The 27,528-nt window shown below is 42.1% G+C and overlaps 1 protein-coding gene across 1 annotated transcript in view; it reads right to left on the reverse strand.

Moving 5' to 3' along the window:
- mtr (5-methyltetrahydrofolate-homocysteine methyltransferase) overlaps positions 1–27,528 on the reverse strand; it is a 110,337-nt gene that overhangs the window by 26,125 nt on the left and 56,684 nt on the right. Inside the window, exons 15-21 of the mRNA XM_037080390.1 lie at positions 24,268–24,453; positions 24,001–24,180; positions 22,643–22,759; positions 22,249–22,389; positions 22,069–22,158; positions 20,698–20,850; positions 16,805–16,912 (exon numbers count right to left, since the gene is read on the reverse strand). Of these exons, the coding sequence (XP_036936285.1) occupies positions 16,805–16,912; positions 20,698–20,850; positions 22,069–22,158; positions 22,249–22,389; positions 22,643–22,759; positions 24,001–24,180; positions 24,268–24,453 (975 nt within the window). The remainder of the gene's footprint in view (positions 1–16,804; positions 16,913–20,697; positions 20,851–22,068; positions 22,159–22,248; positions 22,390–22,642; positions 22,760–24,000; positions 24,181–24,267; positions 24,454–27,528) is intronic.

Here is a 27,528-nt window from a genome sequence, read left to right on the forward strand (position 1 = left end):
AACAAATCAAGCTGAAAAAAATGTTTTGCCCAGTTTCTCCAGCTGTTCTCTACTCTAGCGAAGATGTCATGCACTCTCACTCACACAATACACACCCATTATAAAATCAGGAGACGACCTAAAAATCCTTAAAACAAAAACTGTGATGATTTCAAGACCATAAAAGATTTAAAAAGCTGAATCCATGCCCTATAGTTCAACATATTGTGACTCTTTAAAAGTTGGAATGGTGTCTCTAGCTCAAAGTATGAGGGTTAAGGAGAGGTTGAAAATGGATGATTTTTGAAGAGGCTTTGAAGATTTCCCCATTTATTTCCATTGACACTAATTAGACTGCCACCAGGGCGCCACCTATTGGCTGATTTGCACAAAATTTTGCACAAACCCTCATCAGGCAATGGAACACGATTGACAAAAGTGTTGTGGTAATGGGACTGTATTTGGTGAGGATACGAAAGACTGTCTGTTTTGAACATAATATGTAGGAATTTGTTATTTTATATTTTGGGCATCTTTTGGTCTATCAAAATTCTTTTGATAACTTTTTGTCGGGAAGGTCCAAAGATGCTTCATGCAAAGTTTGGTGCAAATCGGTCAAATTGCCTAGGAGGAGTTTGAAAAAGTATGTTTTCATTTGTCACGATTTTGCGAATGGAAAGTTACCATAAAAACAGGCATGGCCTACATCACATGATTTAGCTCAACTCAGGGAACACGTAGATATAAGGTTTAACAATGTGCTACGTATTATGTGGGCATTATATGGGCCAAAAAAGTATTTGCATTGAAAATAGCGCCACCTGCTGGTCATCTTTGGTGTGAGAGTTACAGGGACCATTCTATAGCACCCCTATGAATTTCATTTCCATAAGCGTTATGGTGTGGGCACAGTGCCAAATGAAATTAGACTGCCACCAGAGTGCCATCTAGTGGCGGATTGGTAAACCCTTCTTCTGCTGTCCTCAGGAGGTCACTGACAATAATTAGGGCCCGAGCAGGGAACCTGCGAGGACCCTATTGTTTTTGAAGCGATTCTTTATTATTTTTTTTTCCTTCGGACGAAATGATCGCATTTTTCACTGCCTGAACATACCCCAAAACTCACCAAACTTGGAATATAAGTAACACCTGGCGAAAAATTTTATAATCTATTGCCGTCCTGAATTACCACCACTAGGTGGCGCTGTTATTAAGCACAACGCGTTTTGGCTAATAACTCCCACATACTTTGTTGCACATTCAAAAACCTTATATCCACGCGTTCAGTGAAGTGGGCTGAGTCTCGTGGTATAGGCCACGCCCATTTCCGCCTGACGTTTTTTTTTGCTACGTCGCAAAATGTCGAAAACCTACTTTTTCGAACTCGTCCCAGACGATTTCACTGATTTGCACGAAACTTGGTACACAGCATCTGTGGACCCTTCTGACAAAAAGTTATTAAAAGAATTTTGATAGGCCAAACAATACTCACGTTATTAAATAACAACTTCCTGCGGATTTCCTGCCAAACAGGAAGTGTTTGATATCTCCACAATGGTTAGTCCCAATGACATGAAACTTGAGATAGTACTTTGACACGAGTCCCTGAGGATGTGTCCAAAAGTTTAGGCGATAACCACAAGGTGGCGCTCTTTAAATTCTAATAGTTTATATCTCCACATCAGTTGGGCAGATTGACACCAAACTTGGTATAGTCATTGCCACTGGCCTCTTGAGTATATCTGAGAAAGGAGTTATCAATCGGCCACTAGGTGGCGCTCTGGTGCCAGTTTAATTTTATTTTTGGCCTTGTGACCACACCATAACGCTTATGGGAATGAAATTCATAGAGGTGGTATAGACTGGCCCCTGCAACGTACACACCAAAAATGACCAGCAGGTGGCGCTATTTTCCACTCGAAGAGTTTTTGGCCCATAACTCACACATAATGTGTCACACATTGATAAACCTTATATCTCCATGTTCCCTGCATCCAGCTGAATTATTTGGTGTAGGCCACGCCCACTTTCGAGCTAACTTTCAGTTCGCAAAATTGCGACAAATGCAAAACCTACTTTTTCGAACTCGTCCCAGGCAATTTAACCGATTTGCACGAAACTTGGCATAGAGCATCTGTGGACCCTCCTGACAAAAAGTTATCAAAAGAATTTTGACAGGCCAAACAATACTCAAGATATTAAATAACAACTTCCTGCAGATTTCCTCCCAAACAGGAAGTGTTGGATATCTCCACAATGGTGTGTCCAAATGACATGAGATCGAAGATAATACTTTGACATGAGTTCCTGAGGATGTTTGCAAAAGTGTAGGCGATGACCACAAGGTGGCGCTCTTTAAATTCTAATAGTTTATATCTCCACATCGGTTGGGCGGATTGACACCAAACTTGGTATACTTATTGCCACTGGCCTCTTGAACATATCTCACAAAATGTTTATCAATCGGCTACTAGGTGGCGCTCTGGTGCCAGTTTAATTTTATATTCGGCCCTGTGCTCACACCATAACACTTATGGGAATGAAATTCATAGAGGTGGTATAGACTGGCCCCTGCAACTTACACACCAAAAATGACCAGCAGGTGGCGCTATTTTTTATGTGAAAGCGATTTTGGCCCATAACTCACACATAATGTGTCACACATTGTTAAACCTTATATCTACTTATTCCCTGCATTCAGCTGAATTATTTGTTGTAGGCCACGTCCACTTTTGAGCTAACTTTCTGTTCGCAAAATTGGGACAAATGCAAAACCTACTTTTTCGAACTCCTCCTAGGCCATTTGACCAATTTGCATTAAATTTTGCGTGAGGCATCTATGGACCCCCCTGACAAAAAGTTATCAAAAGAATTTTGCTAGTCCTTAAAACGGCCGAAATATAAAACAACAAATTCCTGCATATTGTGTTGAAAGCAGACAATCTTGCACATATAAAAAAAATACTGTCTGATTATCACGTAAATGTTCATAATTGTGTGCCATTGACTGATGAGGCTCTGTGTAAAATTTGGTGCAAATCGGCCAATAGATGGCGATCTGGTCGCAGGATTTTAAGATTTTCCTATATCTTAAAATCCTCTTCAAAACTCATCGACTTTCGACCTCTTCTTGTGCTTCATGCTTTGGGCTACAGATACCATTCCACCTTTTAAAGAGTCAGAAGACCTTGAACTGTTGGGCATGTATTCACTTTTTAAAAATCTCTTACGGTTTCCAAACCATCACAGTTTTAGTCTTAAGGATTTTTAGGCCTTCTTCTGATTTTATATTGGGTGTGTATTGCTTGAGTTAGAGTGTGTGACATCATCGCTACAGTGTAAAGCAGCTGGAAGAACTGGAGAAAAAATTCTCTTCAGCTACTGGACGATGATACTTTCAGCCTCTTCAAGAAACTATTTCATTGCATTATGCCTCATGTGGACATTTTCGTCAGCCAGCTCCAGAAGCGGACCATCATCTCAGTCGTTGGGGAATCGTGCAGCAGTACACGCTCTTTTTTCTGTCTTCAGCGTGCATTACTTAATGCCAGTGGGAGCAGGCCACCAAATTATAAAGGAACGGCTTCTTCGAGGCGTTGCGTGAGAGACATATAATCAGATGAAACATAGTATATTGTTTATCACAGACTACTTTGGGTCAAATTTACCAAGGACATTTGTTTTGAAACCATTTCATTTTTTTATATAGTCACATAAAGTAACACTAGTCGTGTTCCCTGTCAAAAGTGACCGGAATATTTTATTTGTGTACAGAGGAAATTATCCCAAAACAGTTTCACAATATTACAAGATCAATGTCTTAATACATTAAAGAACAACTAACAAGAACAATAACATTACAATATTCATCACTCTATCAGATGTTTTTCCCCTGCTTCCATCTTGGATTCACCTCCATCCACAGCACAAATGCATGGAATATATAGACACATCTAACATGTTGAAAAACACCACCATGGGCCAACGAGCTTTCTTCCTCTGACAAGAGTATGTGCCAGTCATCTGCAAAATTACACAAAGTAGATAAAATCATGAATACATTCAAATGATACCTCATTTATCATATTGAAATGGAAATAACTAACTCAGTGTTGTTCATGAATGTAATGTGTACTCCACCAAAACCAAGTCTTACTTTTATAGTGCAGTTCAAACAATCTGATGATAGAAAGATGTACATGAAAAATAAAAATCAACATACCTTATCAAGGTTGTCAACTCTGCCTTTGTTCCTGTTGTAATCCAGGATGGCATTGGGTTTCTTGTTCTCCCTGGTGATCACAGCGGCATGTGCAGAGTCGTCATCAGGAGCATATTTTTCCTTTTCTTTGGACAGTAGGACACAAGAGTGTCCTCACTGTCAGTTTCCTGGCGTCTCTCCTCCTCACCAGTGTGGTGATCACATATGTAATCAATATCCTCACTTATGGTATATCGACATGCCATGGTGCTGCCACACAATGAATTGTGAGCAAGGCCTCAAAAAAGCATTCATATAGGCTGCCAAAGCTGCGAGAAAAGTTCAATATTATTGAAACGATGCTGCAACTTTATGAGAACAGGTGATGTTCCCGCGGGAGAGAGACTCTACTGGGCTAAGGTTCCCATGGTGGTTGCCTGGGACCCAAGGTGTGTGTGTGCGTGCGTGCGTGCGTGCGTGCGTGCGTGCGTGCGTGCGTGTGTGTGTTGGCATGTGTGTGTGTGTCCATATGACAAATGAGGATGTACCTGAGAATAGTTTTTTACACTAAATGTAGTCTCCCCCATTCATTTCTAATGCCTGGTCATTTTTTACCGGGAACACCAAGAGTGTACAAAAGTTGAATAAAATACACAAAATTGTATGTAAATAAATACTATTTCTTTTGTGTGTTGAAATCCTCTTTGTGGACAAAGTCATGGACTCTTAGGTCAGTCTGATCAAATTAAGTACATTTTTCAGCGATAACACTTTTAAATCGGTCAGATTTGACCGGAACACAACATGAGGGTTAATGCCAGCGGGAGCAGGCCACCAAATTATTCAGAAACGGCTTCTTCGAGGCGTTGCGTGCGGAAGCCCTGACGGCTGCATGCCCCGAGGTGCGTGGACTGCGAGGGCCCGACCAACGCTGCTCGCAGCTTTAATTTTATTTTATTTTTTTCTTCGGACGAAACGATTGCATTTTTCACTGCCTGAACATACCCCAAAACTCACCAAACTTGGAATATAAGTCCCACCTGGCGAAAAATTTTATAATCTATTGTCGTCCTGAATTACCACCACTAGGTGGCGCTGTTATTAAGCACAACGCGTTTTGGCTAATAACTCCCACATACTTTGTCGCACATTCAAAAACCTTATATCCACGCGTTCAGTGAAGTGGGCTGAGTCTCGTGGTATAGGCCACGCCCATTTCCGCCTGACGTTTTTTTTTGCTACGTCGCAAAATGTCGAAAACCTACTTTTTCGAACTCGTCCCAGACGATTTCACTGATTTGCACGAAACTTGGCACACAGCCTCTGTGGACCCTCCTGACAAAAAGTTATTAAAAGAATTTTGATAGACCAAACAATACTCACGTTATTAAATAACAACTTCCTGCAGATTTCCTGCCAAACAGGAAGTGTTGGATATCTCCACAACGGTGTGTCCAAATGACATGGAACTTAAGATTCTACTTTGACATGACGTAATGAGCATGTGTCCAAAAGTCTAGGCGATGACCACAAGGTGGCGCTCTTTAAATTCATATAGTTTATATCTCCACATCGCTTGGGCAGATTGACACCAAACTTGGTATAGTCATTGCCACTGCCCCCTTGAGGATATCTGACAAAGGACTTATCAATCGGCCACTAGGTGGCGCTCTGGTGCCAGTTTAATTTTAGATTTGGCCCTGTGCCCACACCATAACACTTATGGAAATGAAATTCATAGAGCTGGTATAGACTGGCCCCTGCAACTTACACACCAAAAATGACCAGCAGGTGGCGCTATTTTTCACTTGAAGAGTTTTTGGGCCATAACTCACACATAATGTGTCACACATTGATAAACCTTATATCTCCATGTTCCCTGCATCCAGCTGAATTACTTGGTGCAGGCCACGCCCACTTTCGAGTTAACTTTCAGTTCGCAAAATTGCGACAAATGCAAAACCTACTTTTTCGAACTCGTCCCAGGCAATTTAACCGATTTGCACGAAACTTGGCATAGAGCATCTGTGGACCCTCGTGACAAAAAGTTATTAAAAGAATTTTGATAGGCCAAACAATACTCAAGATATTAAATAACAGGAGTGGGGTCAAAGACAGATTCAAAGAGGCGAAGTACAAGTTTAGCAAGGCGGTGAAAGAGGCTAAACGACAGTACTCTGAGAAGCTCCAACACCAGTTCTCAGCTAACGACTCTGCGTCTGTCTGGAAAGGGCTCAGGCAGATCACCAACTACAAGCCTAAAGCCCCCCACTCCATTAACGACCGACGCCTAGCCAACGACCTGAACGAGTTCTACTGCCGCTTTGAAAGACAAAGGGACAGTCCTGACACCATCCCCCACGACACCTCCCAACAGCTCCAGCTCCAACTCCAGTCACCTCCACCAATGCCCACCTTAATGGGCCCCCCCTCCCCACCCTCCTCAGTGACGACTCTTTCCATCCATGAGAGGGACGTCAACAAACTCTTCAAGAGACAGAACCCCCGGAAAGCTGCTGGACCGGATTCGGTCTCCCCATCCTCCCTGAAGCACTGTGCTGATCAGCTGTCCCCAGTGTTCACAGACATTTTTAACACCTCACTGGAGACCTGTCACGTGCCAGCCTGCTTCAAGACCTCAACCATCATCCCTGTCCCCAAGAAGCCAAGGACCACCGGACTTAACGACTTCAGACCCGTCGCCCTGACCTCTGTGGTCATGAAGTCCTTTGAGCGCCTTGTGCTCTCTCACCTCAAGGACATCACCGACCCTCTCCTGGACCCCCTGCAGTCTGCCTACAGAGCCAACAGGTCTGTAGACGATGCTGTCAACCTGGCCCTCCACTATATCCTCCAGCACCTGGACTCTACAGGAACCTACGCCAGGATCCTGTTTGTGGATTTCAGCTCTGCTTTCAACACCATCATCCCAGCTCTGCTACAGGAGAAGCTCTCCCAGCTGAACGTGCCTGACTCCACCTGCAGGTGGATTACTGACTTCCTGTCAGACAGGAAACAGTGTGTAAAGCTGGGAAAACACATCTCCGATGCACAGACTATCAGTACCGGATCCCCCCAGGGCTGTGTTCTTTCTCCTCTGCTCTTCTCCCTGTACACCAACAGCTGCACCTCCAGTCACCAGTCCGTCAAGCTCCTGAAGTTTGCGGACGACACCACCCTCATCGGACTCATCTCTGATGGTGACGAGTCCGCCTACAGGTGGGAGGTTGACCACCTGGTGACCTGGTGCAACCAGAACAGCCTTGAGCTCAATGCTCTAAAGACAGTGGAGATGGTTGTGGACTACAGGAAGAACTCAGCCTCACCTGCCCCCATCACCCTCTGTGACTCCACTATTGACACTGTGGAGTCTTTCCGCTTCCTGGGAACAATCATCTCCCAGGACCTCAAGTGGGAGCTGAACATTAGCTCCCTCACCAAGAAAGCACAGCAGAGGATGTACTTCCTGCGGCAGCTGCAGAAATTCAGTCTGCCGAAGACAATGATGGTGCACTTCTACACAGCCATCATTGAGTCCATCCTCACCTCCTCCATCACCATCTGGTACGCTGCTGCCACCGCCAAGGACAAGGGCAGGCTGCAGCGTGTCATTCGGTCAGCAGAGAAGGTGATTGGCTGCAACCTCCCATCTCTTCAGGACCTGTACACCTCCAGGACCCTGAGGCGTGCAGGAAAGATTGTTGCTGATCCCTCCCATCCCGGTCACAAACTCTTTGAGACACTCCCCTCTGGCAGGAGGCTGCGGTCCATCAGGACCAAAACCTCACGCCACAAGAACAGTTTCTTCCCGTCTGCTGTCAGCCTTATCAACAAGGCCTGAATCCCCCCTGACACTCCTCACACTCCACCTCTACCACTGACTCTACTGTCACACTGACAGTACCATAACTTTATGCGTTACATTAATGCTCACCTTGAACATCCTGTTCATTTGCACATTTTCATTTGCACATCATTCTTGTAATTGTTCACTGCCAGCTGGTCTGCTCCTTTTTATCCTTTTACCCAAAAAACAGATTGTGTATATATATTTATATTGTATAGTTATATTTTCTACTTTTTAAAATAGTTTATATTGTTAATTTGTTATATTTTCTATTCTTTAAATAGTTTATATTGTTAATTTGTAATATTTTCACTTAATAATTATTTGATGCATGCACCAATATCACCACAACAAATTCCTCGTATGTGTAACATCGTACTTGGCAATAAAGCTTTTTCTGATTCTGATTCTGATTCTGAACAACTTCCTGCAGATTTCCTCCCAAACAGGAAGTGTTAAATATCTCCACAATGGTGTGTCCAAATGACATGAGACCTAAGATACTACTTTGACATGAGTTCCTGAGGATGTTTGCAAAAGTGTAGGCGATGACCACAAGGTGGCGCTCTTTAAATTCAAATAGTTTATATCTCCACATCGGTTTGGCAGATTGACACCAAACTTGGTATACTTATTGCCACAGGCCTCTTGAGCATATCTCACAAAATGCTTATCAATCGGCCACTAGGTGGCGCTCTGGTGCCAGTTTAATTTTATATTTGGCCCTGTGCCCACACCATAACACTTGTGGAAATGTAATTCATAGGTTTGGTATAGACTAGCCCCTGCAACTTACACACCAAAAATGACCAGCAGGTGGCGCTATTTTTTATGTGACAGCGTTTTTGGCCCATAACTCACACATAATGTGTCACACATTGTTAAACCTTATATCTACTTATTCCCTGCATTCAGCTGAATTATTTGTTGTAGGCCACGCCCACTTTTGCGCTAACTTTCTGTTCGCAAAATTGGGACAAATGCAAAACCTACTTTTTCGAACTCCTCCTAGGCAATTTGACCAAGTTGCACTAAATTTTGCGTGAAGCATCTATGGACCCTCCCGACAAAAAGTTATTAAAAGAATTTTGACAGTCCATAAAACAGCCAAAATATAAAACAACAAATTCCTGCAAATTGTCTAGAAAGCAGACAATCATGTACATCTTAACAAAATACTTTCTGATTATCATGGAAATGTTGAAAATTGTGTGCAATGGACTGATGAGGCTTTGTGTAAAATTGGTGCAGATCGGCCAATAGGTGGCGATTTGGTCGCAGTCTAATTAGTTTGAATGGAAAGTAAATAGGAAAATCTTAAAATCCTCTTCAAAACTCATCGCCTTTCAACCTCTTGTTGTGCTTCTTGCTTTGAGCTACAGATACTATTCCACATTTTAAAGAGTCAGAAGACCTTGAACTATTGGGCATGTATTCAGTTTCTAACAATCTTTAACGGTTTTCAAATCATCACAGTTTTAGTTTCAAGAATTTTTTAGGCTATCTTGTGATTTTATAATGGGTGTGTATTGCGTGAGCTAGGGTGCCTGACATCATCGCTACAGTGTAGAGCAGCTGGAAGAACTGGAGAAAAATTTCTCTTCAGCTACTGGACGATGATACTTTCAGCTTCTTCCCGAAACTATTTCTTTGCATTATGCCTCATGTGGACATTTTCGTCAGCCAGCTCCAGAAGCGGACCATCAACTCAGTCTTTGTCTGGGGAATCATGCAGCAGTACACGCACTATTTTTGACTTCAGCGTACATTACTTCATACCAGCGGGAGCAGGCCACCAAATTATACAGAAACACCTTCTTCGAGGCGTTGCGTGCGGAAGCCCTGACAGCAGCATTCACCGAGGTGCGTGGACTGCGAGGGCCCGTCCAACGCTGCTCGCAGCTTTAATTTTTTTTTTTTTCTTCGGACGAAATGATCGCATTTTTCACTGCCTGAACATACCCCAAAACTCACCAAACTTGGAATATAAGTCACACCTGGCGAAAAATTTTATAATCTATTGCCGTCCTGAATTTCCACCACTAGGTGGCGCTGTTATTAAGGAAAGTGCGTTTTGGCTAATAACTCCCACATACTTTGTCGCACATTCAAAAACCTTATATCCCCCTGTTCAGTGAAGTGGGCTGAGTCTCGTGGTATAGGCCACGCCCATTTCCGCCTACCGATTTTTTTTTGCTACGTCGCAAAATGTCTCAAAACCTACTTTTTCGAACTCGTCCCAGGCAATTTCACCGATCTGCACGAAACTTGGCACACAGGATCTGTGGACCCTCATGACAAAAAGTTATTAAAAGAATTTTGATAGGCCAAACAATACTCACGTTATTAAATAACAACTTCCTGCAGATTTCCTGCTAAACAGGAAGTGTTGGATATCTCCACAATGCTTAGTCCCAATGACATGAAACTTAAGATAATACTTTGACATGAGTTCCTGAGGATGTGTCCAAAAGTTTAGGCGATGACCACAAGGTGGCGCTCTTTAAATTCCAATAGTTTATATCTCCACATCGGTTGGGCGGAATGACACGAAACTTGGTATAGGCATTGCCACTGCCCTCTTGAGGATATCTAATAAAGGACTTATCAATCGGCCACTAGGTGGCACTCTGGTGCCAGTTTAATTTTGTTTTTGGCCTTGTGACCACACCATAACACTTATGGGAATGAAATTCATAGGGGTGGTATAGACTAGCCCCTGCAACTTACACACCAAAAATGACCAGCGGGTGGCGCTATTTTCCACGTGACAGCATTTTTGACCCATAAGTCACACATTTTGTGTCACACATTGTAAAACCTTATATCTACATGTTCGCTCAATTCAGCTGAATTATTTGGTGTAGGCCACGCCCACTTTCGAGCTAACTTTCAGTTCGCAAAATTGCGACAAATGCGAAACCTACTTTTTCGAACTCGTCCCAGGCAATTTAACCGATTTGCACGAAACTTGGCATACAGCATCTGTGGACCCTCCTGACAAAAAGTTATTAAAAGAATTTTGATAGGCCAAACAATACTCAAGTTATTAAATTACAACTTCCTGCAGATTTCGTTCCAAACAGGAAGTGTTGGATATCTCCACAATGGTGTGTCCAAATGACATGAAACTTAAGATAATACTTTGACATGAGTTCCTGAGGATGTGTCCAAAAGGTTAGGCGATGACCACAAGGTGGCGCTCTTTAAATTCAAATAGTTTATATCTCCACATCGGTGCGGCGGATTGACTCCAGACTTGGTATAATCATTGCCACTGCCCTCTTGAGCATATCTGACTAAGGACTTAGCAATTGGCCACTAGGTGGCGCTGTTGTGCCAGTTTAATTTTAGATTTGGCCCTGTGCCCACACCATAACATATATGGGAACGAAATTCATAGGTGTGGTATAGACTAGCCCCTGCAACTTACATACCAAAAATGCCCAGCAGGTGGCGCTATTTTCTATGTGAAAGCGTTTTTCTACCCATAACTCACACATATTGTGTCAGACATTATGAAACTTTATATCTACTTGTTCCTTGCATTCAGCTTAATTATTTGTTGTAGGCCACACCCACCTTTGAGCTTACTTTCTGTTCGCAAAATTGCGACAAATGCAAAACCTACTTTGTCGAACTCCTCCTAGGCAATTTGACCAATTTGCACAAAATTTTGCATGAAGCATCTATGGACCCCCCTGACAAAAAGTTATCAAAAGAATTTTGATAGTCCTTAAAACGGCCGAACTTTAAAACAAGAAATTCCTGCATATTGTGTTGAAAGCAGACAATCTTGCACATCTAAACAAAATACGCTCTGATTATCATGTAAATGTTGAAAATTGTCTGCCACGGACTGATGAGGCTCTGTGTACAATTTGGTGCAAATCGGCCAATAGGTGGCGATCTGGTCGCAGTCTATGTAGTTTGAATGGAAAGTAAATGGGAAAATCTTAAAATCCTCTTCAAAACTCATCGACTTTCAACCTCTTCTTGTGCTTCATGCTTTGAGCTACAGATACCATTCCACCTTTTAAAGAGTCAGAAGACCTTGAACTGTTGGGCATGTATTCAGTTTTTAAAAATCTCTTACGGTTTTCAAACCATCACAGTTTTAGTTTTAAGGATTTTTAGGCCTTCTTCTGATTTTATAATGGGTGTGTATTGCGTGAGCTAGAGTGCCTGACATCATCGCTACAGTGTAGAGCAGCTGGAAGAACTGGAGAAAAAATTCTCTTCAGCTACTGGACGATGATACTTTCAGCTTCTTCCTGAAACTATGTCGTTGCATTATGCCTCACGTGGACACTTTCCTCAGCCAGCTCCAGAGGCGGACCATCAACTCAGTCTTTGTCTGGGGAATCGTGCAGCAGTACACGCTCTTTTTTCTGTCTTCAGCGTGCATTACCTAATGCCAGCGGGAGCAGGCCACCAAATTATAAGGAAACAGCTTCCTCGAGGTGTTGCGTGCAGAAGCCCTGACGGCAGCATGCCCCAAGGTGCGTGGACTGCGAGGGCCCGACCAACGCTGCTCGCAGCTTTAATTGTACTAAGTTTTGTGTTAATATGATGAACCGATATGGAGAATTAAAATACTACACTATACTTTGGTGCAAAATAGGTGAAATCGCCTGGGATGAGTTTGAAGTAGGTTTGTCCGCCCAATTCACTGAATGTGTGGATATAAGGTTTCTGAATGTATAAGAGTTATAAGCCAAAACACACTTTTATTGATTATAGCGCAACATAGAGGTGGAAATTCAGGACGACAGGTGTGAGGCATATTCACATTTTGGCAGTGAAAGGCAGTGAAAAATGTGACTCGGACCCCGCGCACCACAGAGACCACGGACGTTGGCCCCAAAAGATGACGGGCTCGGGGCAAAAGTAAGGACACAGGCCAACATCTGAGCCATGGTATTCACTGTAATGGGAAGTGCCCTGGAAGTGCAAAAGGCTGAATGTGTGCAGATTTGGATTTGTTGTACTAAATCACGCCCACTTTGGCCAATCATTACTTAACTATAGGGATGTAACGGTGTTACACCCGCAAACGTAATAACTGCCCACAAACGTAATAAACCACAAACGTAATACAAATCTGCAGCTTTGAATGTAATAATCCCGCAAATGTAATAAATTTCCCACAAACGTAATAAAATTTGCCTACTGCAAACGTAATACTGAATTTCCTGCAAATGTAATAACTATTACATTTGCAGGAAATTATTACATATGTGGGAAAGTGAAAATCTGTAAATGTAATAACTTCCCACAAATGTAATATGAGACAAAATAATGATCTTTGTGGTTGTTGTTGTTTATTTGTTTACTTATAAACCTGCCAATAGTGACTGAATGTTGACAAGCAACCCGCAGGTCAGGTGGGGCAGGTCAGAAAGTGACAGAGCAGTGTTCTAAGTTATTAATAACACACACACACACACACACACACACACACACACACACACACACACACACAGGTCATGCTCATAATTTTAAGGGCTATGGTTAGCACTGCTGCCTCACAGCTAGAAGATCCCCGGTTCGCGTCCCGGTTAGGATGCCTGGGATCTTTCTGTGTGGAGTTTGTATGTTCTCCCTGTGCAGCGTAGGTTTTCACCGGGTACTCCGGCTTCCTCCCACAGTCCAAAAACATACTGAGGTTAATTGATTATTCTAAATTGTCCTTAGGTGTGAATGAGAGTGTGCCTGGTTGTTTGTCTCTATGTGTAGCCCTGTGATAGACTGGCGACCTGTCCAGGGTGTCCCCTGCCTTCGCCCTAAGTCAGCTGGGATACGATCCAGCCCCCCGCGACCCTGCAGAGGATTAAGCGGCGTACATATAATGTACAGATAATGGATGGATGGATGGATATCAAAAGCCAAAAACTTGAATAGATAGTCCATTCTTTGAAGTACGCCTAATGAAAACATTTGTCAAGATTTAAGACTGGTCCATGTTCTTTTTGATAGTAACATGGACCAAGACTGTCTGAACACTGACAATTAAAGTCTTGCAAATAAATAATGACTGTAACTTAAATTAATCTACCATTGTGCTATCAAAAAGAACATGGACCAGTCTTAAATCTTGACAAATGTTTTCATTAGGCGTACTTCAAAGAATGGACTATCTATTCAAGTTTTTGGCTTTTGATATCCATCCATCCATCCATTATCTGTACATTATATGTACGCCGCTTAATCCTCTGCAGGGTCGCGGGGGGCTGGATCGTATCCCAGCTGACTTAGGGCGAAGGCAGGGGACACCCTGGACAGGTCGCCAGTCTATCACAGGGCTACACATAGAGACAAACAACCAGGCACACTCTCATTCACACCTAAGGACAATTTAGAATAATCAATTAACCTCAGTATGTTTTTGGACTGTGGGAGGAAGCCGGAGTACCCGGTGAAAACCTACGCTGCACAGGGAGAACATACAAACTCCACACAGAAAGATCCCAGGCATCCTAACCGGGACGCGAACCGGGGATCTTCTAGCTGTGAGGCAGCAGTGCTAACCATAGCCCTTAAAATTATGAGCATGACCTGTGTGTGTGTGTGTGTGTGTGTGTGTGTGTGTGTGTGTGTGTGTGTGTGTGTGTGTGTTATTAATAACTTAGAACACTGCTCTGTCACTTTCTGACCTGCCCCACCTGACCTGCGGGTTGCTTGTCAACATTCAGTCACTATTGGCAGGTTTATAAGTAAACAAATAAACAACAACAACCACAAAGATCATTATTTTGTCTCATATTACATTTGTGGGAAGTTATTACATTTACAGATTTTCACTTTCCCACATATGTAATAATTTCCTGCAAATGTAATAGTTATTACATTTGCAGGAAATTCAGTATTACGTTTGCAGTAGGCAAATTTTATTACATTTGTGGGAAATTTATTACATTTGCGGGATTATTACATTCAAAGCTGCAGATTTGTATTACGTTTGTGGTTTATTACGTTTGTGGGCAGTTATTACGTTTGCGGGTGTAACAAACGGTATGAAAATTTCACACCACAGTGATAGTGACCAAAATTATTACAGTTATCGGTATTCCGCTGTATTTTAAAAATGTCAAAATGTTGAAAAACACTGATACATCGAATTAATTTCACCAAGATTTATATTCAGATAGATTTATTATATATCAATATAGGTCAAATCCAAAACCATAACAAAACACTGAAACATCAACATCACATTAAGCAAGGGCAGCCTGTTTTTGAAACGTGTCCTTTAATGTCTGCGTTACAGAGGCAGAATGAGATGTAGTGGCAGCAGCACTCGATTGGCCAGCAGACCCTCTCTGTGAAAATAATGAATAGAAAATGTCATTATTAATTATTACTGTCACTGTTAATTAATACTAAGGGTGCAACCAACAGATCACAAAACTCACAATTTAGATCATATCACTTTTGTGAGAAACAGGTTGGATACTTTTTTAGATTAAAACAAAAAGGATTATTGTTAAATGAATTATGAATATTCTATTTTGGCTCTTATCTCTATCTAGACACTTGTTATATTCACCATTTTTTATTGTTCTTTATGTATAGTCTATTCTACAAATAATCCACAAGTACTATATATTCCTGGTATTACTTATATTTAAAAGTGAAATCTACAGTTAATAAGCGGTTCAGATAACGTGCCAAATCACGGATCAGCTTTGTTCGGTTATACCACTATCTGGTCAGTTTACATTAGTGACACCAGCAAATTAAACAAGATTCAAACTCGACATACATACATCATGCACCCGAGCTTAAGGTTAACTTACCTGGCATGCACTGAACAGCTGAGTGATAGTCGCGTAAATTGGATGTGTTGCCACTCCTCGCAACAACTTTCTTCTCGCAGCTCCTGCAGATAAGGCTGCCATCCTCGACCAGCTGTCCCTGAGCATTCTTATTCTTATTCTTAACCCTAGCCAGAATATGCCCAGACTTTAGATTTGGTTTCTTTGAAGGCAGAAAAATGCCTTGAGCGCCGCTACTGTCACGTCAAAACTGAAACGGTCGGGAATTTTACTATGCTTTACCGTAACACCGGTAACATTCCTAGTATGGACCATTACAAATACTTTGCTTTGAAAGTACCAAGTAGACACACAGTGAGAAAAAAGTAGGAAGTGATTAGCAAACTCAGATTTAATTTGAATTATTATTATTATTATTATTATTATTATTATTATTATTATTATTATTATTATTATTATTATTTTAAATCATGCATGGAAATGTACATAAAAGAATTGCTGCATTGAGATGCATCGAGAATCGGTTTTGAATCAAATTCTGGCCCTCTGAATCGGAATCGAATCATGAGGTGCCAAGAGATTCCCACCCCTAGAAACAGTACTTATGTTGGGTCACTCCTGAGGCCAGCCATATAGTTAAGTAGGAATGTAACGGTTACCGGTTACTATGCCATTTTAGGAACGAGCTCTTGGCACGCTGCATGTTTGCAGCTGTGTGTTTGTCCCCCCCCCAACTGGCTGATGGTGCGCCACTATACTAAAAATTTCTGGGGAGAATCCTACATATGCATGAGAATGATTGACACTTCTCAGACACTCCCCTTGGCTCTGATTGGTTGTATTGAGCCGGAAGCGATGGTTTCTTGCAAATTATGGCCACTGGGTTGACCCTTAAACAGTGGACTTTTACACAGCTGACCTGCATCTTATTCTACTGTCGGATCATAATGATCATTTACAAAAAACAGCAGCAGACTACAGCTTTAAGTTGTGACTCACCACTTCTTCAGTTGATGCTGACAATGCCATCATCTCCTCCCTCTCCTTCTCCATGAAAGGAATCAGGTAGCCCACAGCCTTCTTCATAACACGAGCCGACTTGATCACCTAGAAAAAGACACATGGTTTTATTCCTGTTTCAAAATTCTGGGATACAGTGGTGAGCATAGAAATGTTTAATCCAATTTAAACAATGGTAAGTGAGATACTGTGTCTGCACAGAATTCAATGAGTATATTTGTCCTGACATTCATTGCACCCTTGAAGTTTATGGTGTCTTGCCCACTACTGTTGATTGATATAATACTGAGTATATGTACACGATTTCAGCATAGTGTTGGTTATGTGGTAGGGCTTTCCTTGGATATAATTACATAAATATAGTAAATAACTACATTTGCGGTAAAAACCTTTTAAGAGACATAAAAAGCTCTACAGGTTGCATCTAGGAATATAGGAATACTACTACTACTACTACTACTACTACTACTAATAATAATAATAATAATAATAATACATCTAATTTACAAAGCGTCTTTCAGGGTACCTAAGGGCACTTAACAGTAACTAAGAGACTTAACAGTAACTAAACAAAGAATCGGCAGCAATGTGCTATGGCGTTTCTGTGCTATGGCATGCCCTGAAACCAGACTGAAGGGGTTCATAAGGCTCATGGTTGGACATGTGCTGATGGAGTTGAGTGGCAACTCCTCTTTCTAGAATTTTGCTTAGGAAAGGAAAGGAAGATTGGAAATCGGCCAGTAGTTGTGTCTGGGTCCCGTCCTGTCTTCTTGAGGATGGGGGTGACTGAAGCAGTTTTGAAGATGGACGGTACTATGCCAGATTCTAGAGACGAGTTGATAATGTCCACCATGAGAGGACAAAGGGCAAGCAGTGAAGACTTCACCAGAGTCATTGGCACGGGGTCCAGAGAGCAGGTTTGGCCTGGGAGACCAACTTAGCAACAGAGAAAGAGTCCAAAGGAGAGAAGGAGGAGAGAGAGCACTGGTGCAGGCAAACAGTGGGACGATCAGCTATCGGTGTCAGAGGTGCATATGGTAAGGTGGTGGTAGATGCCAGGAGTTGCTGGTGAATGGTAGCCACCTTTTCCCAGAAGAAGTCCAAGAACCTGAAGCAGAGGTCAGGGGCACCAGAAAGCTAGGGGATATCGAGAGGGCTAAGGAGCACCGGTTAATGGTTGAGAATAACATTCTGGGTCTTTTGCTGGTCTCCAATGAGGGTGGTGTAGTAGTCTGTTTTGGCCTTGTAAAGCGCTTCTTTATAAAAATACTTCTTAACGTGGTCTTTATAGGCTTCATGGTGGACGGTGAGGCCAGTTCTTTTATAGAGCATCTCCAAGTGGCGACCAATGGTATTTAGGGTACGGAGTTCAATAGTGAACCAGGGGGCAGAATGGGTAAAGGAAACAGTCCGGGTTTTAAGAGAGGCAAGGGAGTCAGGACCCAAGGAGATAGCAGCATTATAATGGGCCACTAGCCCATCCAATGAGGTGTCGAGGGGATCAGAGGCCAGGTGGGTTTCCAGGATGTTGGTCAGGGCCAGAGTGTTCACGGTCTTGATGTTGCTGTATGTAATGTTACGACTCAGCACTGCTTGGGCACGGGGACAGGAACAGTGACAAGGACATAGTAGAAGCATATAGTTGTCAGAAACAGTAAGGTCCAGGCACTGTAGATGGGAGGGAGCTTTTCCAGTGGAGCACACCAGTTCCCCACATGGGTGGGACCTTTGACATGCTGTGTGATGTTGAAGCAGCAAAACCAAGCAGGAGCATAGATGCAGACATGGAGCAGATGGAGGTGAGTAGCTCAGACAGGAAGGTGGTTGAGGCTTTTGGAGGGAGGTAGATGAGGACAACCTGTAGCTGTGTATGCCCGCAAGAGAGAAGGCTGCACACTCAAATGAAGTGACAGTCAGCACTGGAAGTTGTTTAACCAGGATGTTGGCTCGATGTATGACTGCCAGCCCACCACACCACATCCCTGGAGCGGGGCTTCTGTATGTAAACATAGCCTGGGGGGAGAGGCTTGATTTAGAGTTCAGAGGTCCTGTTGATTCTGCCATGTTTCAGTTAGGCAAACAAAGTACATTTGCTTGTCTGTGATGATGTCATGGATGGGTAGGAGGGGAATTGTTCAGCTGTGGAGCCTTCAGAAGCCCTTTCTAGATAGAAAAGGCGGCACATTTGCTCCAAGGTAAGGGCGGCAATATGCCGGCCTGTCTTTCTAAAACCGAGTAATATTCCTCCTTTTCCAAAAGCCGCCTCTGAGGTAGGTGTAAACATGTGACATGACGTGAAGCTCAAAGTTGGGCTGTGAACAATGACAACAAATTTGTCTTCAAAATAAGAGCTTTACATTGCACCCCACTGGAGTTTAGAACTGGGTTCTTAGCGGGGGGCTTTTAATTTGAAAGTAGCAACCATTATTAGCTTGCCAACACAACAACAAGTTAACACAACCAAACAGCTACAGTGACCGAGGAGACGTCGCATCTTCTGGACCTTAACGGCTGTCCAGTTGCTCATCTTAATGTCCGCGGATGAAATGATGGACTGACTGCTGTGATCAGCTGTTTCTTGGTTTTAAAAGTCCCCGGCTGTGGGTCGCACAACAGTGAAGGTTACTGACACCTTCGCCCCTCTCACGCAGAAGCCGGCACATTGACGCCTCGGTTTTAGATGGCAGGCGAGGTGGAAATAAGTGTACCCTCTAAGGCGGAAAATTGGCGGACCAAAACAGACCCCCAATTTGCCAGCCTCTGTCTCTAACCATGGACCGAGCCGCCAAAAGGACAGGCAAATTGGCTGCTAAGCAGGCAGCAGGGCTAATAGCTGATCAGGTGAGTCCACAGAGCCAACTGTGCAGCCTTCAAAGTTTGTAGCACAGTCCCAGAGCTTATAGAGTCAACTTGACTTTCTTTTTTCAGAAGATAAAGCAGTTTTGCTATTTGTGATATTCACATCAGCGTCCTCTCGCATCCGGGTTGCCATGGAAACAGTGTTGTTATTCAAGGGTAACAATCTAAGTCTCTGATCTTCTCTGATAATATAAATAAGGCTCTAAAAAAGGAGGAAATGCAATAAAAAAACAACAGGATTGACATTTTAATTTGGTATATAGCACGCTAATGGAAAACCTGTGTCCCAGTGCTGGTAATGTAAAGATTTCAGTAGCACAAGGTTACATTCATTGTTTTGCCTTCTCAAGATCACTGAAATAAATGCGTCATTAAACTTTGTTGCATCATTGATAAAACAATTTTTTTAAAAAGCTGTTGAAAAATGTGGAACTTTTGCTCTTCTTGTGTCCAAACAGTCAATATAAATATTTGTCCTCCTTGCAGTGGGGACAGAAACTGTTGCATTACCACAACAACAACCAGAACAGAACCTCTCCATGAAGTTGCCATGGATCGCAAGTTCTGAAAATACAGCCAAATGAGTTACATTTGGCATGTGAATAACATCACAGAATCGCAGTTTAGGCACTTTAGATAGCGACAGAATTCTCTCTCCAACTAACAATTCTGATAAGATGACAAGAACACGTTTTCACTAGGTGAACATCCTTCATTATCAAGATGGTCAACAATTGAAACAGCTAGCTTATAAATTCATTACTGATGCACATCACATTCATTTTCTTCCTTCATATCATTAATCAATTATTCAATGCTGTTCTCCAGTAGAGAAAAACATTACATAAGCACCAAGGCTGTACAGACATTAGAGAACATTTACCAAATCACAAATGGACATGGACAAACTTAAACAAACTTTGAGCTATATCACTGTCCAGGCCTCACTGACCCAAAGTGATAAAGCAACAAAGGTACACGCACTCAGAATCTAGAGGAAGTTTCCATTCTACCTGTGGCAAGAACATCTTCCCAGCTCCAAACAGATCTCCAACCACCTTCATGCCATTCATCAGGGGGCCCTCGATGATGTGAAGGGGTCGAGTGTAACGGTCAACCTGAGCCCGACACTCCTCCACATCCTCCACCACATACTTCTCAATTCCCTGACATCAAAAACATAGGATGAAGCATTAATGGAGAGAAGACAAGAAATGAAAACATGAAACAGACAACAGGTGAACTGCTAATAGGGGAATATATTTAGCTTAGATTAGCTTTTATACATAAGTAATGTTTTTTTGTCTCTTTATCAGTGTTCGCTCAAAGTTAAAATAAGGTGAGAACAGGATTTTAAAATCAATAATTAAAAGTCCCCTCTTTTATGGAAGCATTTTTGAGCAGTAGGAGACTTTTGGCTGTATGTGGATCTAAAACAAACAAACCTGAGCACCTGGTCAATAATGAGACAGAGACAGTCTGGTTAGTCTCTGGCTTTGTTGTTCTGTCTCTTCCTGCTCACTGCAATCACCAAATTTACAATGCAGTTTCTAATAATTTCCACTTTTTCTGTTTCTTTCTTCTTTTTTTTCTCAAACAACAGATTTGAGTGTAGCTAAAAAAAAAAAATTAAAAAAAAAACACTAACTGTCAACATGTGAACAATCCTGTATAGCTACATAGCAAATCACAATCATGTCTCTGATGCATTAAAATCTGAAAGGACACAGTGATATCACTGTCCATGAGTTGCACCATATTTTTTTCATCCCAGATGACACATCTGTATTGAAAAAATTCTTAAAGGAAACTTGCCGTCAAACCAAAAAAAAAAAAAAAAATCACTGACTGCTGGTCAGTGTTTCCCACCATCGGTGCACTGTGTGCACAGTTATGGTGATATGATACTTTTTGCTGCAACCAGACTAAAACATCATACACAGATTTTAAAATTCAAGGCTTCAAACTTTGTATTGGTGAATAACTGGTTCACTGTCAACAATAATCAGCCCAGATTAGTTCTGTATGCTCTCCTGGTGATGATGGAAGATGCTTTGCCATTCAGGATATGCACTGTGTAGAAACCATACAAATAAACCTCTACTTGGTTTATTTGAATTTTGAAGACAGTGGAATCAGATTTGAATCAGATTTGGCTGTTCAATAAAAGGTTTCAATTATATGTCATATTTCAGTTCAGCACCACACTTAAAATCTTTATCAGCCTACGTCAGTCTGTTTTACCTGCAGCCTCAGACTAACATTTAATGCCTTTTAAATGAAAGCATCAGATCCGATCAGAAGTGCGCACTCTGCTATTAGTTCTGAAAATGAAACTGTTAAAAAATCTCCCACAAACCTAATATAATCATCATACATCTTACCTTAATGAGAGCGTACTCCAACCTTTCCTCCGCACTTCCCTCTCTCCACTCATCTGTCTGAACCACCTTCGTCCCTCCTTTTACAATGTTCTGTCAACAACAATAGTGAGGTCAACATTTGTTAACCAAACTAAAGTGACAGAAACCTGGTATATTATTTGTATGCGTGTGTGTGTGTACCTGTGCATAGGCCAGTAGTTTCTCAGTAGCATCAGTGTCTCTATTCCAGATGAGATTTTCACACAGAAGGAGCAGCTGTTTATCTATGTCATCATAGACTGGAAGGTTCCCAGCATTCACTATACCCATATCCATCCCACCCTGAGGTACAAACACAGCGTGATTTACTCAGATTTACTGCTCAAATACTGAAAATTATTATATCTAAGATCCCAGATATACTGCATGATCAAAAGTATAAGTTCACCCAATGCAAAAACACTTTTCACAGATTTCTGCTGCTTAGACTTAGAGCCACCATTCCAATACAACTGAAGTGAATGCAGTATCATTTGTGGTATTCAAAACAGCATGCACCACTCCCAGGGGATGGACAGTTGTTTGGCAGTGTAACCTTGATAGCATGGTAGAGAAATGCTCCGTGCATAGCTTCTCTGATGGCTTCCATCCCTCTGAAGGAGAAGGACAGGTTGGATAGACCTCCACTGACCCTGGCTCCTGGTAATGTCTCCTGTACACACACACACACACACACACACACACACACACACACACACACACACACACACACACACACACACACACACACACACACACACACACACACACACACACACACACACACACACACACACACACGCGACTCAATTCAAACTTACATATTTTCTAGTCTTCTTGTAACTGCTGTGTTCTGCAATGACTGAAGCAGCTTTTCAGAAAACAATAGGTACATATAAAACCGTGTGTGGAAATCACATGCAACATGCAGCCATTTGCTATATGAAGACTGCCAGAGAACAGTGTAATACTTCCCCTGTGTCAGTTCTGATCCAAGTTTCTCTGCTCTCTTCTCGCAGAGATGGCCACATTTGCATGCTAGTCCCTCTTTTCCTCCCAGCAGCCATTTTCAACATGGTAGCTGGGTCAAAATTCAAATTCAATTCAAATTCAATACTCATATTATAGCTAAGAAGTACACTTAAATATGTTCCTTAAATTTTCAAGTTGCGTCATGCAGTAACAGAATCTTGATTCATATGTGATCACTAGTTCAATTTATTAGACTCTGGTAAACCATCATTTTGAAATAAAACACAAAATGGTGGCTGTCTAGTTACAAACAGACTATGCATTTTCAGTCTGATCTCAGTGTTGTGAGAAATCTCTGTTTGGATGCTGCTTTCTTTTCCCCACACATTAACGAGTGAACAAAATGAGCATTTTTTTGGTCTGAAATGCTGGTGCTCTGCTGCTATATTTAGTGGTTGTTATTGTCATATATAACAAAAGAAAAAACACCTCCAAAAGTACAGAAGTTTAATTTGGCAAAGTAAATGTACATGAATTAATTCGCATTCCTGCCATAGATTGTATTCAGTAACTTGGGCAAGAAGCTAGCCAGGAAGTTGAACAACGGAAGTTTTGGGCATTGAGTTCAGTCTGTCAGGCAGTGGTTGCTTCCTCACAGACTGTGTAGAGCTTCAAACAACCTCAATAAATGAAATGGGTGGTTACAGGTATCAGACAGGAGATTACTGAGGGAGTATCTGGGAAGAGTCAAGGACACTGAGGCTGGTTTCAGGTTCAAGTTGGGCATTAATTTGACCTCAAACAGTGAACAATGAACAGTAGCAGATATTTCATGTTTGATTATTTGATTGTGAAATTATTATTTAGATAATTATTATTTGCAACTAATCTGGTGATTGGTTAATTTTCATGAATTCTTCTTGCTGTTGACGAGTGCATTACCTTGATAACTTTGGTGGCTCTGATGAAGTTGATGGCGTAGTTACTGTGTTCCTCCATGCCTGTACCGATGGTGAGGATGTTGGGGTCAAAGATGATGTCATTGGGGTCAAATCCCACTTTGCTGACCAGCAATCTGTAGGCCCGAGTGCAGATCTCCACTTTACGGTCTGTATCTGTGGCCTTGAGAGGACAGCACACTTGTCAGCAGATGTGGGTTTGATTTTGTGTCACACATGTATGGTTGTTGGTGTGTGTTTGCCACCTCACCTGCCCCTCCTCATCAAAGGCCATGACAACGACAGCAGCTCCGTAACGCTGCACAGTGGCAGCTCTGAGCAGGAACTCCTCCTCTCCTTCCTTCAGACTGATACTGTTGACTATACACTTTCCCTGACAGCATTTCAATCCAGCCTCAATCACTGAGAAGTTAGACGAGTCGATACACAGAGGAACCTGGGGAGAAGAGTGAGAGGTTCAGTGTATGTTTCTGATGTACTGAACAGGTTCATTTAGTTCAAGTTAGTTATAAACAGGTTCATATGTTAAGTTAGACACTTTGAAATGAAAGTACACAACTTAAAGCGTCTGCACCTACTGTCCCCTGAGGAAACAGAATCAAGTTTTGTGCTGTCTTTTTTATGCTCAAAATAGATGTCCAATTGTGCTTGCTTGTGATCGACTGTGATTCTGTTTTCTTGATGGTTTTACACATTGTCACAACTTTTTAAAAAAATCAGGTTTCTTAAAAAAATCTTTTGAATCTGAATCTATGTTTTGGTGATCGAATACTGGAACAATAGCCTAACCAGTGAAGGTTTGAGGACCAAAACATGGTATTCAATAAAGCTGAATAAATGAAGACAGGATGGGATTCAGTTAATCACTAAGGGCTTTTGAATTAAATTATTCATGTGTTTGCTCAGTGGGTGACAGTGTAGTGTAAAATAACCATAGTAAGTAGATAGTGACTAATGGTAACTGATAACTGTTATAGTGATAAAAGTAAGAAATAAAGGGGAATAAGTGTTAAAGAGTTGCTGAAACATACTACTGGGCACCAGCTGACTGAAAAGTGCATCTACTTCTTAAAGCTGCTATAGTCAGATAATGTGAAGTGTGAAAATGTAACCACAAATCTAAGAATTAAACACTGTAATTTAGTTCAAAAATACAGTGCAAACCGTGATCAGATATAATGGGATGCATCAAGAAAGGGACTGAGTTTACAGAAAGACTGAAGGCCAGAGTTTGTGTGCTAGTGATAGGGAAACAAGCAATTACTTAAAAAAACCCAAGCAAGGTAAAGAGCAACTAGTCAAAATCAAATTTGGAAATGCAACTTCTGGGCCTTGCATTACACAAGGCCCAGTTAAGGAGTGTTTATGCAACAATAAAAGGGACATTTAGGTTAAATTTAGCTATCAATACTAGAATTCAAAGGATTCAAAGGTTTTATTTGTCATATACTCATACAGGATGCGCAGTGAAATGTTTTTGTGACATGTACTGTACTTCTGTGCTTAATTTAAGTAAAAATAAAAATGTAATGCAGTGCAAGTAAAATACAATATAATATAATAAATACAATATAATTAAAACATTTTTTTTTGTGCAGAGTTCAGGGCTCTGATTGCCGCAGGGAAAAAACTGTTCCTTATCCTCTCTGTGCATGTTTTATGAAAGTGCAGCCGTCTGCCTGACCTTAGGGTCACAAACAGTTTGTTGCAGGGATGATGGGGATCCTTGATAATCCTTCAGGCTCTGTTGATACAGCGTGTGGTGTATAAGTCATGCAGAGGGGTAAGTGTGGTACCCGTGGTTCGCTCAGCAGTCCTCACCACCCTCTGCAGGGCTCGTCGGTCCCCACAGGAGCTGTTACTGTACCAGACAGATATGGCTCCAGTCAGTATACTCTGTATAGCAGCAGTGTGGAAGGAAATCAGGATCCGTTGGGAGACCTTGAATCTGCTGAGCTGTCTAAGGTGATAAAGGTGCTGGCTTGCCTTTTTCACCACAGTGTCCGTGTGTACAGTCCATGATAAATCCTCGGTAATGTGTACTCTGGGGTATTTAAAACTGCTCACTCTCTCCCCTAGTGTCCTGTCTATAAAGAGAGGGTTGTAGGTCCTGCAGTGTTGTGGGCAGAAATCCACCACCATCTCCTTGGTCTTCTCTCCATTTAGCAGTAGGCTGTTATCCTTGCACCACGTTGTCAGGTCTGACACCCCCTGTACTAAATAAACAATTTGATCCAATTTGCAATAGATCACATCTGGGCACCACCCATGAAGTAGGGAAAAGATAGCAATTTTACAAAATTGGTCTCATAAAAATGTACTCAACTGTTTATAACTCTAGTTAATTATTAACTTAATATCTACAACCAAATTTACCATAACAGCTAGTAATGGTTGAAGGACTTTGGAGTTCTTGACAGTGAAGAGGTTGGCAACATTCACTCTTGTACAATATTAAATGGACAGCACAAAGGTTCAAATGTCTTTTATTCAACGCAAAGATGAAAACACACACTCTCACTAACATGTACTATATACCTCTGTGTGTGTGTGTGTGCGCGCGCGCCTGGCAGAACAAAGAAACAATGGTGGTCACCGATATCACATGTTGAGGTGATATGCTCTAGCCTCAAGGAATGTGTGTGCCAGGTTATAGAAGATGGTTAGTAACATGCTGAGACCCTGAGTCTGTGTGAAGCACAATTCCACCAACGTCAATTTAGCCATCTAGGAAAGCAAACTTATCAATAACTTGACTTCAGGTCACAATAACACCAAAACAGTGAACAAACACATAAATTGACCACATCAACCAGAGTTTAAAGTCCTGTGCTTAGCTGTGCTATGCTTTGCTATCTAAGCCCAGTTCAATGTTACCAGTCTTTGAAGAGAGGGTGCTGGTTGTTGCAGGAGAAGGTTGGGGTTCCCATATTGAACAATACTGTTCTTGCTGTACCAGCTCTGATGAAAGGCAGCAGAGGAGGAAACTGGTGGCTCCTTTCCTTTGCAAGGATAACAGCTCAGTGCTAACCTGCTTGACGTTCCTCAGATGGGCAGGGCCTCGTGTCGCTGCAGTGAGGAGAAGTTCTTTGGGCCTGCTGCCCATTCAGCTTGCAGTTCTCCACAGCATGTTGGGCCCAGAAGAGATCTTGAGGGCGGGGGGGGTGGAGAGGAGCCCTTGAAGATCCGAAGTTGAAGTAGTAACGGGTGTCGAGTGAGAGAGCGGGAATAATGAAAGTGCTGGGGTTTTGACTACCTAATCAGCGGGGGGTCTGTAACCCTGACGAATAGTAGCTCAAACCTGGATTTTGCACGTAGGTATGAAGAATGGGTAACTCTGGGACACTGAGTTCAGTTCAGGGTCCATTTTGAAATCCACAATGAATTACTTTATCTGTGTGTCCCAACACAACAAATCTGTACTCACTTAATAGCACCACACACATGCCACACCACACAGGGTCACACACACTCAAGCTCCTGATGCAAAGCAATGCTTAAACAAAAGACA

This window comes from Acanthopagrus latus, chromosome 20 (assembly GCF_904848185.1).
Source record: "Acanthopagrus latus isolate v.2019 chromosome 20, fAcaLat1.1, whole genome shotgun sequence".
In the NCBI taxonomy this organism is placed as follows: Eukaryota; Metazoa; Chordata; class Actinopteri; order Spariformes; family Sparidae; genus Acanthopagrus; species Acanthopagrus latus.